The sequence below is a fragment of the Ambystoma mexicanum genome, chromosome 9 (assembly GCF_040938575.1).
Source record: "Ambystoma mexicanum isolate Mex_15411 chromosome 9, UKY_AmexF1_1, whole genome shotgun sequence".
NCBI lineage: Eukaryota > Metazoa > Chordata > Amphibia > Caudata > Ambystomatidae > Ambystoma > Ambystoma mexicanum.
The window spans coordinates 802,041,481-802,058,240 of record NC_090931.1 but is presented as its reverse complement, the minus strand read 5'-3'; the positions used below and the strand labels follow the sequence as shown (position 1 = coordinate 802,058,240).

The 16,760-nt window shown below is 43.3% G+C and overlaps 1 protein-coding gene across 2 annotated transcripts in view; it reads left to right on the top strand.

Moving 5' to 3' along the window:
* Nucleotides 1-16,760, top strand: part of DUSP19 (dual specificity phosphatase 19) — a 277,972-nt gene that overhangs the window by 83,203 nt on the left and 178,009 nt on the right. The window contains exon 4 of one of the 2 annotated variants that reach the window (XM_069615774.1): nucleotides 1,442-9,940. The exons of the other annotated variant lie outside the window; for it this stretch is intronic. Coding sequence (XP_069471875.1) covers nucleotides 1,442-1,693 — 252 coding nt within the window. The 3' untranslated portion in view covers nucleotides 1,694-9,940. Of the gene's footprint in view, nucleotides 1-1,441; nucleotides 9,941-16,760 lie in introns of those variants that run through there. 2 annotated transcript variants of the gene reach the window in all.

The window sequence follows — 16,760 nt, the reverse complement described above, 5'->3', positions numbered from 1 at the left end:
GTCCCCTACAACACAGAAGTTAATATGGAGAACGAGAATACTGGGACGCCAAAATGGACTCGTTATAGACTCAGAGACACTTGTCCCAGTACCAATAATGAAAGTGTGGAAAACAAGTGGATAACTTTCAACTGTGTTTAATGCAATAAAGGGAAGAGTAGAGGACACAGAGAGCAAAAGAAGTATAATTGGATTACTACTACCCTGTGAAAAGGGGAAATCCCCCAGATAAAAGAAACAAGGAGTGAAACAAAAGGACAGAGAGACACTTGTGTAATAAAGGCCAGAGTAGTCCCATGGGTAAACTCTACAAGAAAGAGTACCACAGGAAAAGGTGAAATATAACAATTTGGACAATGAAAGGACAAGAGAAAGAGACACTGTACAATAAAGCATAGAGTTCTCTAAGAAAGAGAGGAGGCGTCTCACAAGAACAGGAAAAGGCTTAGTAGCAAAAGAGGGAGAGAAAGACTTTCTATCCCCTAAGGGAACTACAGAGGTTAATACAAAGGATAACACAAGACTATTTCATAATTGTATATCCAGCAGGACTCTGAAATAGAAGAACACCAGTGCCAAAGCACAGCCACCAGGAGAAGGGAGTATTTCTCTTGGCCTTAGTGGATTATATTAGTGGTAGGGTCAGTTAGGTTCGTTTTGGACAGTGGATTGATTCCTTTGGAATATTATTCATGAGTGACGAGCACCTTAGATAGTAAAGCAGGTAGGGAACACCCCATAGCGATATGGAAAGATAGGGCTTCTTTATATTCTTTAATAAATGTATGGCCAAAATGTCATTGGAGTGTCTGTGTCCTTCTTCTGACCCGCCACAACCCCCCACTGTTGACGATTCTTCAAAACTCTACTGTTCTCACTGGCATTCCAGCTCTCTTCTCTGATCACTCTACTCGTCCCACTGCATGCTTCCCCTTCTTCCATCTTCCATCTCTCCTTTTGGACCCACTCTTGCAGTCCTCAGGCTCTGAATGGACCAAGCACTTCAAAAACAGCAATAGAAGAATAAGTAAATGATCATGACTAAAACGAGACTGTTTCTTTGTGTCGTTCTTTTTCCACTGTAGACCACATTTTCTCCATATTTTCAGTTCAGAAATTATACAGTGAATGTTAAGCACTACTGATTTTACAGTCCCAGTTTGTTTCAGTACTTGATGCCGAGCCTGTTTGGTTTCTTCTGCTATTGTCAATGTTTCTCAAGTGTTTATAACCCTTTGATGATTTATGTGCTGTATACCATTTGGTCTATTCAGCACAGCTCTCTGGTGGACCATCTCTTGATGGATGTTAGAAAAAACGTTTTCTGACAGCATCTAAGCCTCCTCTTCCTGGGAAAGCTTATATTTTACAAACACTTAATTGAAGGGTCCATGTGAACTGCATATCTGTAAAATGAATAATTTGTTTTTTCTACTTTAAGGGTGGCGTGGTTCTTGTTCATTGCAATGCAGGAGTCTCCCGATCCGCCGCGATCGTTATTGGCTTCCTGATGCACGCTGAAGGACTTAATTTTGCAAGAGCTTTTTCCACTGTAAAGAATGCCAGACCATCGGTCTGTCCGAATTCCGGCTTCATGGAGCAGCTTCACAAGTACCAGCGTTGCAAAAACAGACAGTCCGACTGCATAAAGACGGACACAGTGGAAACTAACAACCCAAATGACACAGAGTGATTGACGGTGCAAATCATTTTATGCAGACTAGCCTATATTGACTGTCACATTGTATTTTATGCTCATGATGCAGCTAAATTTTGATTATCCTTTCTGGCACCTCTGTGTCTTATTTAAGCACTGAAAATATATGATACGAAGAACCATTTCTAAGTACAAATTAGAAAGTATGATTTTTGTCTATTTTTTAGAAAATCTGTCTTGGGTTAATCGTTATTCATTATGATTTATTGATAATCAACAATGTTGTTGCAACAACACAATCTTTAAATCATCCAAATAAATAAAATACAATTAATTTAAAATCAAACCTTACAGTTAAATACCAAGATAACTTTTGCAACTCTCTGGCCCTAGGCTCCTTAAGTATATACCTTCCCCCTGGCCCTACATTTTCTCGCTTTCCATGCACACCAAACACACCCGGCCACCTGAAATACCACCACCAGGCTTGCTATGCTTTGCTCCTAGACCATGGCTTCATTGTCATGCCTGATATGTGCCTCCCTCAGCAGTGGCTTTAGTTAGAAGGACCTAATTGAAGTTGGCTGCAAAGTACAGCAGTTCAAGCAGTTACCTGGAAGTGGGGGCGAGCATGTCCCTTTAGGATGCTGGCAACAGCTTCTTGGAGGTCAGCGGAGCTGTAGATGGTCATACCTATACAAGATTGTCCTATGTGTGAAGCGCGGCAGTTCGAGCCGTTGGAGCATGGGTCAGTGGAAGAGAGGGGAGGCTCCCTAACCCTGCTTCTCTGTGACAGCAGGACACACTTTAAGGTTATCACAGAAGTTGGTGGAGTCGCGGAACAGAAGCAGGACTTATTGCCCTATATTATAGCATAGTTTCCAGTTTGGACTTGAGTGAAGCGAGACTGTCACAAGTAGTAACAAAAGTATCAGCTATTAACAGGTTTGGAGCTCAGTAAACACTCACCGACATACATAAGGTGAATTCATTACATACGGTGAGTTCATTAATATGATTAAAAATGAATGCTTAATGGGAGGTAATTTGTTATAAAGTGGAGGCTCCTTTAAGTTATAACCCTCCTTATTTGTCATGTTGTATGCCTATCAGAACCAACATTGAAAGCACTCACTTGGAATTAAGTTTAAATTATACTCCGAACTTCTTAAAGTGAACTGGAATTTGAGATGATCCAAGAAACCAGAAGTTGGCTGAATTATCTGGCTTAACTGCAACATTATCCGGACCCTGATGCACTTAGTTCAGTACCTGCAATATTTGTTGTATTTATTTATCTGTTTAGTTACGTTTAACACTTCTCATTGTGATTGTATTCATTACTTCTTTTCTTTAGCAAATATATTATTGGTGATTTTAACATATTGATATTGCTTTCTGGATCTTGTTAATATGGTTTTAGCCCAATGGTAGTTTTGGGAGTGTCAAGTGACACTAAGGGCCTAATTCACAGAATAATTTTATAATAGTACAACCCCATAGGAAAACAGTCTGAGAATCAGGCACTAAGTGCTGGTTATTTATTCAGAAAGTGTTACCTATTTCTTTGGCGTAAATTATAGTAGATTCCTTCTGAAAGCTTTCTTCAGTGGTATATGGGGAACTTTAGATGAGCTTTGTTCTATTATTTAACTTTTAATATAGGGCAGGACAATGTTTTGAATGGGGAAAAGAAAAGCAGCAGATATGGGTGTGGAGGGAGGGGGAAAAACAAAAATTGAAGTTGGAAAGTTGTAAAACCGTCCTTAAGAATGCGTCAGTAGGACACCTGAAATTGGTATCATGGAATGTTAATGGTGTGAATAATCCTGTTAAACATGCCAAAGTATTATTTTACTGATGTTGAGGCTGTCAAGCTAAAGAAATGATGTTGGGTGGGACAGACATTTTATTTAACATTCACAGCAAGTAAGAGGGGGTTGTCGATATTTTTTCGGGAAGAATTTGCCATTCAAAGTCCTCTGCAGTAACTCAGATGCTAATGTTGGGATGGTTTCTGTCAACTCTGATGATCCCTTTTTTTCACGAACTGGCTCAACATATCCAAAATTGCAATGTAAATTCTGTCATCTTGGGAAGGGAATTTGACCTAGTTATGCACCCAATGTCAGGTCCAGAATGCTATCAAGGAGTAAACGGTCACTTGACAACTTGATAGCAGAGCTCCACTTATCAGACATGTGGCGCCTAGAACCTCCATCGTAAAGAGATTACAGCTTCCATTCAGCACTCCATGAGGTCTACTCACGGATAGACGTTTTATTTTACCTCTGGGCGAGTAACACCCGGTGACTTTGATTCAGATATTGGAATTATTTTGATTACTGATCATGCGCCAGTGGCAATGCGCCTCTGATATGCTGACTAAGACATACTGGCGGAGAATTAATATTTCCAATTTGCAGGATGAGAATAGGAAAGAAGAAATAGTAAAGGAACTCGAGCATTTTATTGCAACAAATAGAACTGAAAATGTTCCCATTTGTGCAGAAAGGGAGTCATTACAATGCTACCTGGTGGATGTTCTAATGTCCAAAACTGGCCGATATAGAAAGGAGAAAGACAAAGAACTGAGGAAACAGCCTGGAGAATCCAAGGTCCTTGAACATCGCTATGTTGATACCAAGGATCAAGAGGTACGATCAGAACTCCGGAGGAAGAAGTATGAACTAAATAAAATCATTTCTGATAGGGCAGAATACGCACTATTCAGAAGTAAAATCAATTATTTTGAATAAGGAGAAAAAGCAGGAAGACTGCTTGCACACAGACTAAAGGTGTCGGAGAGCGAGCGGACCATCGTGGCGGTGAGGGACACTTGTGACAGTATGACGCTGACCTCTAGAGACATCAATGGTGTGTACCAGTGATTTTATGAACAGTTATATTGGTCTGAGATCATATGTGACACGTGTGAGAAACCCAATGGCATTCCCACACCTATTCCCCAGGGATCTTTTATTCAGGTGGCCAGGGAAGGGCCATAGCTTTTGCATCCCATCCCTAGGGGTGAAGAAGTGAGGGAGGATCACCTGGGTAGAGGGTCTCTGGGGACTGGGAAGAGAGTGCCAAAGGGCAAGAGATAGTATTCCCACTGTCCTGACGGCAATCCATTATACCCCCCTCCGCCTTTTTAGGCTTCTGTGACTGTATGTCACGCCACTTACCTGCTTCAGGGGTCGGGGTCCTCTGATCCAGCGGTTTCCCTCCTGGAGATTCTACCCGCGCTGGCATCTTCGCCCGTGTCCCTCGGCTCGGGCTCGCGGCTCCCTGGGCGCTGCCATTGTGGGTGTCCTGTGCATGTGTGATTGTCAGCCTTCGACGTTCCGCGCATGCGCAGTGACAGGCTTGCGATTCAAGCCTCGTTTTGGCCCCGGGCTATATCTAGGCTCCACAAGCTAGGAACCAACACGTCTCAACAAGGTTGGTTTCCTGGCTGTGTTTTCGCTCCTGGGGGTCCTGCCTGGCCTGTGTCCCTGTCCTCCTGCTACATGCAAATTCCTGAGCCCTTTCAGGGTTCTGCCTGCCTCGTTACCTGCACCTACCTTAGCCTTACCTGGGGTTCCGAGCCTTGTTACCAGCTCCTGCCTCGCTCATTCAGCTTGTGTAGATCCACCGACAGACTGTCAGCCTCACCTCCTCGTTCCCCGGGAAGAAAAGGTAACCAGCGGTCTCGTGACGCTCTGTATAACACTGTACCTTACACTTTGACAACATCCAAAGAACTGCAAAGAGGAAGCAGCATCTTCCGAGTGAGCAGGATTACCTGTGAAAGAAACCATTATGGTACTGGGATGAAGAAGAGGGAGCCTTGAGGCTTTGACGGTCAGGCATGTACCAGTGATTGGCCTGACAGGGTACAGGCGTATGATATGATTATGTATTTATGACGCACCTTTACACAACTGTTTCTGGGCGTATAAAACTCCAAGCTACAGCAGGGAGAGAGGCGTGCGAGGAGCAGCAGGAAAGCACATCCAGTGTGAGATTGTCGCAGCGAGAATGGTGTGTTGAATTGCCAGAGGTCTGCGTGGGAAAGCAGGTGGTGTGTGAGGGAGCCGTGTCTCCAGCGAGCCGGAAAGAAGGATCAAAGGGAGCCAGTTGAGCGGGCGGTTCCTTTACTTGTGGCCAGAGACTGCTTGTTACCCTGCTGGTAGAGCTAGCCCAGGAGTGTGAAAGGGGCATGTGGATGAGGCCTGCCTTCAACAAAGAACGACAAGAATGCCAGGAGCCAAGACGCTATCGCCGGTGAGTTTCAAAGTGTGAGTGAAACCCGGCACACGTCTAATCTACAGTGATACAGTGTTGCCGAGTGATCCGTACGGCATACTCTTAAAGGCAGAGAAGTACAGAAGTTAACAAGTGTCTAAGAATTAATTGAAATGAAACACAGTAGTGCAATAAAATTCCCAAGGTCGCTGAATGAAAAGGAAAGCTGCTGCCAAGGGGAGCTGGCGAAGTATGAGGAAAGGTACGCAAAGAGTATAAAGAACATTAAAGAAGCCAGAAATAAGTACGTGAGCCAAAAGGAAGTATGGGTCAGAGAGAAAGAGCCCATAGGAGAAACTAATGACACGAACAGATCGTTTAAAAAGAGGTGATGATCCTAAAGTATTAGAGGGGGCCAGAAAAGTGCCTGGAAACTCATAAAAGTAAACTGAACTGCCAAGTGAAAGAAGAAGCTGAGGGCAGAGCTGGCGTGACTGGTTGCGTGACCTGTAATGGCTGGACCCTCTGTTCTAAAACTGCGTCTAGACCAGGAAGCCCTAATGCATGAGGAAAACCCTAAGGCCCAACATTGTACCAAGAATAAAGAGCCACTGGTTGCGCGACCTGTTACGGGTGGACCTTGCAGTCTAAAACTGCGCCAAGACCAGGTGGGGGCTCCAACGAAAGAGTTGTAAGGTGAGAGGAACCTTCAAACTTTGTTTTGTGAGCAAGAACTGTATTGAGCTTGGGAAAGGGAACCCTGAGTCCTGAGGGAATACAACAAGATTGTTTCTTGTGGACTTTTGACAACTGGATATTTCATTAATTGTTTCTGAGGTTTGGGGAAGGGAGCCGGAATTTCTTATGAACTCTTTTGTGGAACTGAACTTTTGCCATGGAACCTTGTGTGTATTAAAACCAGAGACTATACCCCAGAGGGTGCGAGGTTTGAAAGATCCTACTATTTGAACTGTATCCCAACTTGGGAAAGGGAGCTAGCCAGTGCTCCGAACTTTGTTCTTCACTTCTGCACTTGAGCCATCCCATCAATATAGTTTTCTCTTAGTTGTGAGGGCAAGCATAGGTTTGGACACAGACAGACATTTTGATTTGGACACACTGACTTTGACGATCCTTAGTTTATTTAGGCAGGGCAATCCCATCATAGCGATAGGGCCAGATAGGCATTTTACCGATCCTTATTCATTGAATAATTGGTCTGAAACTGTGTCACCTATGTCTGTGTCTCTCCTGATACAATGCCTGTCTCACACACGGATTCATCACTTCTTTTTTAGTCCATATTGAAAATCCCATAGTTGTCAGATGACCTTGCCTCTCCGCTGGAAGCACTGTTCACGCTTGAAGACATTCGCTCTGCAATTTCCACTTTGAATGGAAACTAGATGCCTGGTGCTGATGTGCTTCCGACAGAATGTTATCGAATCCTGCCTGACTGCAATTAATTTGCTCCGAGATGTATACATTGCATTGTTTGAGAGTGGAGTGTTACTTGTCACTATGAGACGTGCCCTTATTACAGTCTTGCTGAAGAAGGATACATCACTGACACAGTGTGCAAGCTACAGACTAAAATGCCTGCTTAACACGGAATGTAAACTACCGGCAAAAATACTGTGAAGGAGATTGGGGAAGGTTATAACTTCATTGGTACATGAAAATCATGTTGGGTTTATTATGGGGAGATCTGTGGTGGACAACACAAGGAGATTGCTTCTGACTACTGACCATGGAAGCAAGCTGGAGGATCCTGTGGTGCTGATCTCTCTTGATGCGGAGAAGGCCTTTGATAGAATAGAATGGCCTTACCTATTTGAAACCTTGACGGCAATGGGGATTGGACTGAGATTGGACTGCGTTGGACTGGGTTGCTGTATGCGAACCCCACTGCCAATGTCCTTCCTAATGGCCTGACCTCAGAGACCTTTCAACTGAAGTGAGGACCCAGGCAGGGATGCCCACTCTCCCCTTTGCTATTTATTCTTGGTATGGAACCCTTGGTCATTCTCTTATGGGCAAATTAATATATTTATGGACTTTGAAGTGGAGGGTGCTCTGGCAAGATCTGGCTCTGTGCGGATTATTTATTGATGGCTGTTTGTGCACCTTAATTGAGTATCGCCTATCCGATGGCTTAAATCTGGGCCTTTTCTGAAGTTTCCGGATATAAGATCAACTGTAGCAAATCTGAAGTACTTCCAATGATCGGATCTTGCATGAGGCACATGTTTGACTATCTGGACTTTACGTGGTGCCCTGAAACAATGAAATATTTAGGAATTTGGATTGGTCCAGAGGTGGAACAATTGCCAAGGCTCAACATTGAGTGCCTGTTGGTTAAACTCAGAACTGACATAGACCGATGGTTGCTTATGAAACTTGCATTATGGGGCAAAGTAAACTGCATCAAGATGAATATGGCGCCTAGGATCAACTATGTCCTTTGCATGCTTCCACTCCAGACGTCAAAAAGCATCTTCAAGGAGATGGATGCTCTTAGGCAAATAATTTTGTGCAATGGCAATCTCCCCAGACTCGCCTTATGGAAGTTGCAGCTCCCATTGAAACTGGATGGTATGAACCTGCCAAATTAATTTGATTAGAACCTTGCATTCACTGCAAGGCATTTATGTCATTTGATAGGTACTGACGCAGATGTATGGGCTGAACTTGAGTTCAGCAGTGTATCACAACTGGAGCCCAGAGCATTATTTACCACAACCATAAGGAACCCTTGGGTGAAGAATCCTCTTACTGATGTCTTGTGTGAGTGCTGGTGTAACATATTGTGACGTCTAAACAATGACCCATTTATATTCCCTGCTGCATCAGTTTGGCTGAACCTACCGCAGACAATGCAGGGGAAGGCCCTTTTTTGGCCATCCAGGTATCTGGGAGGAATACGATATATCAAGGACCTTTTTTGACAAAGGAGAATGGATACCCTTTGCGCGATTGTGCTGAGAATTTGTCCTGCAGGACTGCACTTAAGCAGAATACAGACAACTGAGAGGGGCCTTCACTGCAAGGCTCAATTGTGTAATGCGGGAACCCACACGGAGTGAGGCCTGGTCACTGCTGGAACTCTGTGCACGCACCGTCCATCCAGCAGCCACCCTGTATAATGTCCTTGTATCTGCTTGCAAAAGGGATGCAAGCTTGCAAATATTTGGGCCGGGAAATTGGGCATGGTAATTGGCCCTGGCTTAGATGTTGTAGCAATGCTCGCCTGACAGGCCTGGACTGGGTCCTGAGGGCCTCTCAAACTGAACTACTCTTCAGGAAATATTGGACCCTGCAACAAATGTTTAAAAGGCACCTTCTAGAGAATGACCAATGTTGAAAATGTCGACAAACGAGGGGGATGCTAAGCCACCTCCTCTTGTTTTGTAGCAAGACTAGGGACTTTTGGGAAGGGGCCTGTGAGAGGCCGAGCCTGGTGTTGGGGTGTACCATTCCCAGAAGGGCTTCCCTCTTGATCCTTGGAGACGTCCATCCAATGGAGGATTTGTGATTTTCAAACAAGATTTGGCTGTTGTGTGGCTGGATGCTTGTGAGAAGAATGATTTGTGTGCGTGGAAATCCTCTGACTCTTTCTGCATTGATGATTGGGTAGAGGAATTGCTCACTTTGTCTACCTATGAGAAACCTGTTTTCAGAATCACAGGTGAAATGGACAAGTTCAATGAGATCTGGGGACTATTCCTGGATATGTATGGCTGATGGACTTCTAGGATGAAGATTATGTAACTGTTTCCACCGGATGATATTCTTACCTTGTTACTTTTGCTTCAGTATCCTGCTGTAAGATTATTTACTCTGTGTGTTTTCATGATACATGATGTGTTTTTTTTCCTTCCTTTCTTCTCTCTTCCTCTATGCATTTATTTTATATGTGGTGTACTAGATGGGGCACAGTTTTTATACCTCTTGACTAAACAGGTTGCATTAGTTACATGTATATTGTATTATTTGTACACTATATCTTGCCTTTATGTTATGGGTGTATTTAAAATAAAAATGTAAAACCAACGAATGTGGTCTTTGAACTAGAAGATGAAACAGAAAGAACAGAGAAATCTGTGGAGAATATAACTTGCCAAAATACTATACAGATTGTAGCAGGAGACAATGGCAACATAACAAAATAAAAAGTGCATCTACAAGTGCTTGAAGTTCCAAAGGAGGAATTAAGCACACCATTAATAAAAAATAATAAGTCGTTAGTTGGGGGAAAGAGTGCTATGAGAGGAGGGTTATCTCTCTGTAAAGAATAGTGGGGATAAGCCGAGGAAAATAGTCAATAAATAAGAAGCAGTGGTGGAGGAAGATATGAAAGAAAACTTTGGTGATTCTCCTGTAGGAAAAAGATTAGCGATGATAGAAACTTAATTTGATGAATTAATTAATTAAATATTGAAAGACAGAATTGAGATGGAACTTGATAATAACTTGGTAGTTAAGGGGGTTGAACAAACTTGTACCTTTAGAAAGAAAGGACCCACACCGCCTACGTTTAAGAGGAAGGCAGGAGAAAATAATATGACACAATTACATCAATAGGCCACACATGGAAATGGAGGGTTAAGGAAGCAGACGGAGGGTCAAGCCAAGGACAGCTTGGGTAACTACAGACCTAAGATGGAGGATGTGATAGATTTAGCCCATGTTGACAAATTTGATCAATTGGCAGTCAGGCCTAACATGTGAAGAATGAATGTGTAGTTCCTCAGAGAGGTTGGCGAATAGTGTGGGAAGGTTGCACCTGCCCTCACAGGCAACTCCCTATATCATAATTTTATGGAATGTTCTGATCCTGACAGATGAGGAAATCATTGTGGAAATTACAATGGGAAAATAATTTTACTTGACTAATAACACATGTGAAACTAATTAGCAAATGTTCTTCAATTTATTAGTGTCCTGGCGTTGTGGCTGTGTTAAGAAAGGGAAGAAAGATTTAGATGATGATTGCATAGTATTGACTTTTAGGTCTAGTAGAATTAATTATATATTATATCCTGGGATGTCAAGAGAATGCAAGTACGTATTAAGAGTTGTATTTTTACATCTTTGGTGTTTGTTCAGACCATCTAATCTGAAGAGTGCCAGAGATTTTAGAGTATCCAACTGTACCTCAAGCCATCCATGGTCCACAACTTGTTACAGACTGAGCTGAGTCATGGCACAGGTACTGCAGTAACTTCATTTTGTTCTAGACCTTTGCAACAGGTGTTCATTGCTGGAAGTTATGGAATCCCTTGATTGACAGATAGCAGACGGACCATGGTGAACGTTGAATTGACCAAATGGCTTTACTAATTCTGCTCTAGAAGGTGAGTCCTCTAAGAGAAATAGGGTACCTAGTGATGTTGCAATACCAGGTAGCAAAACAGTTATGGTCTTTCACAATACCATAGCCAGGAAGATGGGTTATTTGAACTGTGAGGACAAAAGGCTAAGTGATGCAGTTCACGCACTGCAATGGAATTAAGTAACCAAAATTGGGCCTGTGGGTAAACTGCCAGATTGGTACAGGCAGGCGTTGTCAATATCATTGTTATGCAACAACAGGTTTGTATTTTATATTGGAGTGTTGGACAGTTAATAAGTGTGAAGAGTGTTATAGTTTTGTATGCAGCTTTGACATTCATGCTGGGTACCAACGCTGAAAAAGAAAGATGAAGGCAGTCCATCGGGTGGTCTCAGAGTTTTCATTTTTATGAGATTAAAGCTTAAGTAATGCGAAGTCAGGATAGCCTGCAAGTCATTCAAATGAGTGAAAAAAAAGGTACGACCTATCTGTTTGGGAATTCATATAATAACCAGAAAAAAACCTGGCAAAATAGTGGAAATTGATGGATTGAAATCACTGTTAGAATCACTCAATGTGATAAAAGGAAACATTATCTAGACGATGGTTGTGATGGTTATAATCAGTGATTTTAATTTGAGACTGGGTGAAGGGTATTCACCTACCCATGGATGCTGCAGAAGATCTTAATAATAACATTAACCCGCTAAAATGCACAGATGGGTTGAGTTATGTGGTTATTAATGACAGAACTTGGCTGAAGGTCTGTTAATGGGAGAGTACTCCCAGATATCCCAATGAATTGCACTTGTAATGGTGGTAATTTAAGCAGTTTGACTGGGTATTTGCTCTTCTATTATGCAAAATTGCAGGATCAGCTTCTGGGAAAATGTATAAAAAATAAGGGTTTATCCCCTAACCAGAACGGTTTTATTCAGGTAAGGTAAAGGTCTGAGTGCATGTATGGGCATAGCATGTTGTGACCCATTAGTCACTTGCAGTTTGGTTATGATGGAAACTTTGGAACCCGTTGCACTTGCATCCACTGAATGGAAAGATTTTTGTTGATAACGATTAGAGCAGATCCAAAGGAAAATTGATCATACAAACATACAACCTGAAATGCAGCTAATACTGAGTTTTAAAAGTACAAGGTGTATAGTAGCCTTGGTCTCTTTCTTAATGCATATGCAATTGTTTAAGAAAGAGAGAATTTCCAGAATGACCGCCCAGTGGCAGGTTTACCATGGCCGGCAAAAATCTTGGAGAAGATCGTACCTACCCAATTGCAGGAGTTCGTGGACAATGAGTCTCTCCTGGACCCGCTACAGTCAGGGTTCTGCCCAAAATTTGCAATGGAAACTGCATTAGTGGCGGTATGGACGATCTGCTGTGGGTAGCGGATCAGGGACAACTCTCGCTGCTAGTGTTGTAAGACCTGTCAGCAGCGTTTGACACAGTGGATCATGCTATCCTCGTCAACCTTTTAAGGGAAGTCGGGATGGTCTCAGACATGGCCATTAGTTGGTTTGAATCATTTTTGTTAGATCGCCGTCAACAGATACATTTGAGATGGTTTTCTGTCAGATTCCATCAGAGAGGAGTGTGGGATCCTTCAAGGATCCTGGCTTTCAACTCTTTTATTAATTCTGTACCTGAGGCCACTTATGAACATAATGCTTAAGCGCAGGGTAGCTTTCCAGTCATATGCCCATGACACACAGCTGCTCATAAGACTTGACCATGTGGAGTAAGCTTTTGCAAGGATAACAGTCTGTTTGGACGAAATCAGCAGTTGGATGTCGGTCAACTCCCTTTTACTTAATTCTAACAAGACAGAAATTTCCTTGCTCGGTCCAAAACATCTCCTTACTAAGGATAGCTGTCCCTTGCCTCCAGCCTTGTTGGGCACAGAATAAAAATGTGCTCCCAGATTAAAACATCTCGGCTGCATATGGCAGAATGACTTGGGTTGTGAAGTTCAAGTCGGAGCCAAAGTACAGGGTGTTTTGTATTCCTTGCGACTACTTGGACAAGCTCTTCCATTTGTCCCAGTGAGTGATCACGCAGTAGTGGGTGGCGCTATGATTAACTCACAGTTGGACTATTGCAAAACAGGTTCATTGACTTCAAAAAGTGCAAAAGGGACGTGATGCGCACATTCTGGGGGACGAGATGGGCACATTCTGGAGCTACCTGGAGGACATGTGTGCCCCCAAGGCAAAATTAGGGACCTGCTATGGGCTCTGACTAAGTCTGTTCCGGCAAGCCTCAGGGGTCATCCAGTGTTGGGCGTAATATGGTCATTATGGAAGAATAAAGGGTAAAATGGAAACATATCCTCCTGGCCATCTCCCCTGAGTTCCCTATGGGGTCCCCCACTAGAGTTCGGTAAAATGGGTTTTAAGAATGCACAAAGATGGTCTGATGGGGGTCTGGAGAGGGCAGGCCAACTGTTTCAAGAGGGACGGTTCAAAGGCATCGAAATGCTGAGGTAGGTGCTGGGGGAGGGGGAGTTGACAGTGTTTGAATACCTAAGGCTGGAAGGCACTTGTACAGAACTGAAATTTCTCCCTCACATGTCTCGTCCCCTAACACCCTTTTAACAAGTCCTCAGCGAGTCTACCTCCAGGAGGGGGGTCATTTCCAAACTGTATAGAGTTCTGATCACTGGAAAGAAACGGGATGGGTAGCCCCTACATCACAGACATGGGGGAAAGTACTAAATCAAGTGTCAAAAAGAAGACATGTCACATGGAAAGCCACTGCAATTGTTTAAACAGACTTCAACTGAAAGGCTGAAAGGAAGGCAAACTCACAACATCACATACCACAAATAATCAAAATAAACAATGTTTATTAACATCTCATAAAAACATATTAAGTCAGAAATGTGCGCCCATAATTCATATTGGGCTTTCATAATGGAAGACCACAATGTAAATTATAATGCTAATGTATTCTATTAAATACACTGAGTGTGTGGACAAAAGCACCCAAAGGAATGCTGAAGGGGCAGGACTGCCGCCAGGTGAAGGGGATCACATGGAAGGAGGCTGTCTCATGGCAAAACCACAAATCCACGGTCAATCATGAATATTAAACAGTCAATGTAAATTGCCAACTGGCTAAAGTGAAAACAGTGCATTAGAAAGCCACTGGGTGCAATTCTTGGTACACCACATCACTTAAACAATGTATTAAACTTCAGATTCAATCGAGAAACATTAAATCAAACATATGAGTAAAGTGCATGAAGTCAACTACAAATTCTAGGGACAACAATGGTAGATGCCAAAGGTTTCAATCCAATAGATCTTTAAGTAGTTTCGATGAATTTATGTATCTAGTTGAAAATGCTGATGCACGTCTTCCTCAGGGCAAAGCACTCTAATCAGACAGGTGCCATGATGTTCACCTCAATACTGACCGATGCTGATCATACGTAGCTCATTATAGAATGGATAATATTCTTAATTTTAAAACAAGCATTTTTCTGTAGACAACACGCAAACAAAAACAAGCAACAACAACAGTGTGTTAAAAAAATGTTCAGAGAGAGCCAAAACTGTCAGCACATTCAAGATGAAGTTCAGTAGAATAAATAGTGGAAGGGAGAACAAAAAATAAATACCATGTTCTCAACCCGATTGTGGAACCTCATCAGATAGATTACTTCAACAAGCGAGTGGCTTGTCGAATGAACGGACATCAATAATTTAGTCTTTGGAGACAAAATAAGGACAATGAATGAATTGGGGTAAAAAAGCCCCTAATTCAAAGAGAAAACCGTGAGAGGATGGGCTAAAGACCCAACAGCACTGGACTATAATAACCTTACTCAGCCATTCAGAAAATACATTGCTCACCTGTGTATCTAAACAGGACGGAATCTCGGAATTCCAAGAAACGACATCATTTATCGTGTCTTGCATTCGGTTCAGGAAAACTCATTCCGTTCATGGATCATTATAATTCACCACCTTGATTGTCATGTGAGGGAGCTGCAAAGGGACATAATGCACAACCGAAGAAAATGGTCAGCGTATGAAAACTAATGGCCGTGCATGTACATGTATCAGAAAGGGTAAACCAAGTGACTGCCAAGGCACTACTGTAATCATACTTTGTGCGATGACAATTGTAAAGCAAAATAAACGGAACCATATCGAATCTGAACTTCAACCAGTGGAGCCTGCTACTGAACAACAAGCTGCAATTAGCTGGAGGTGCTAGAGCCCGGAAAAATGGAAAATATGCTTAATGCTGTTAAATGCTCAGACCAGCCTCCCTTTTGGTTGTTGCAACCATGCCACTATTAAAGTGGTCCATATTGCGCTACAGCATCAACGAAACCGCAATAGAAACTATACAGAAGAAGTTTGTTAATATTGCAACTTACCCGAATGCCTGTCATGATTCCTGCCCCTCATGTCCCCAGCCCTCCAAGATGTCAGGCTGGAGCCAGGCCATGATCACCAACATGGCCCTCAAGGGCCTCTCCATCCCTCCAAAGACCCACTTGGAGTCAGACTTGGCGCTTGTGGCACCAGACTCACTCACTCCCATAGGATACCATTGGGGATAGGACTTGTAGTGCATTGATGGGGACAAGATGGATGCCCCCACATATTTCCGTTCCCAGAACTGCATGTGCAGTCTAGTCTTTTGGGTGTGGTTCAGCCCAGAGACACCTGGGATACCCAGAGACTATTTAAGCCACGCCCAGGCTGAGAAACATGCTTTGCGTTTTCTGCACCTGCAGCGTGACACTCACCGTGTTCGGACCGGTCTCCAGTAGGCCTGCATCTTTCTACTGCGCTCAGCTCCTGCAAGAACACCGTTAGGAACAGCCTTACCTTGCAGCGCTTCTGCCCATCATTAATCGCTCCTTCTGTTCTGCTGGCATTTTCGGCGGTGTCATTCCCATCCCGGCACGCCGCTTCCTAAGGAAAAGGGAAAAGAACAGAAAAAAGTTAGTAAGCATTCTGCAAATCTTCGCTTATTTTTAAATACTGTTTGAGCTTCAAACACTTACCTGAATCCCAGCTGCTCTGGGGTAACTCTGTCTCCGAAACTTCTCATCCATCTGCAAGAGGGAAAAGACACTCCAGGTTAGCGTGGCAACATCTAGAGGCGCTGCATACCGCGCTTACTCACCGCATTTGTTCTTCATAACCGGCATCCACGCTGAAAACGTTGCGGCACCTAAAAGACACAGAAAAAGAACTCAGTTCAATACAAATACAAAAGGGGTGTATCGCGCATCGCGCTCTCACTCACCTTCAGCGCTACTCATCTCAGAAGCACGCCGCCCTCCCCGGACGCCGGCCATCATCTAAGGAAGGAAAGGAACGAAGTTAGAGAACTGTTCAAAAGACTCATTATACTTACCTGTCGGACTCTTGCCAGTGAAGTAACTAGGCAGCAGCGAGCCCGCATCAATCAACTCGCCCCTGCACTGAAAGCAGGACGGCGAGCACACTATCCAAGAAAACAAGGTGAGCTGTGGATCAAAGGGAAGGGTTGGACCCCGGG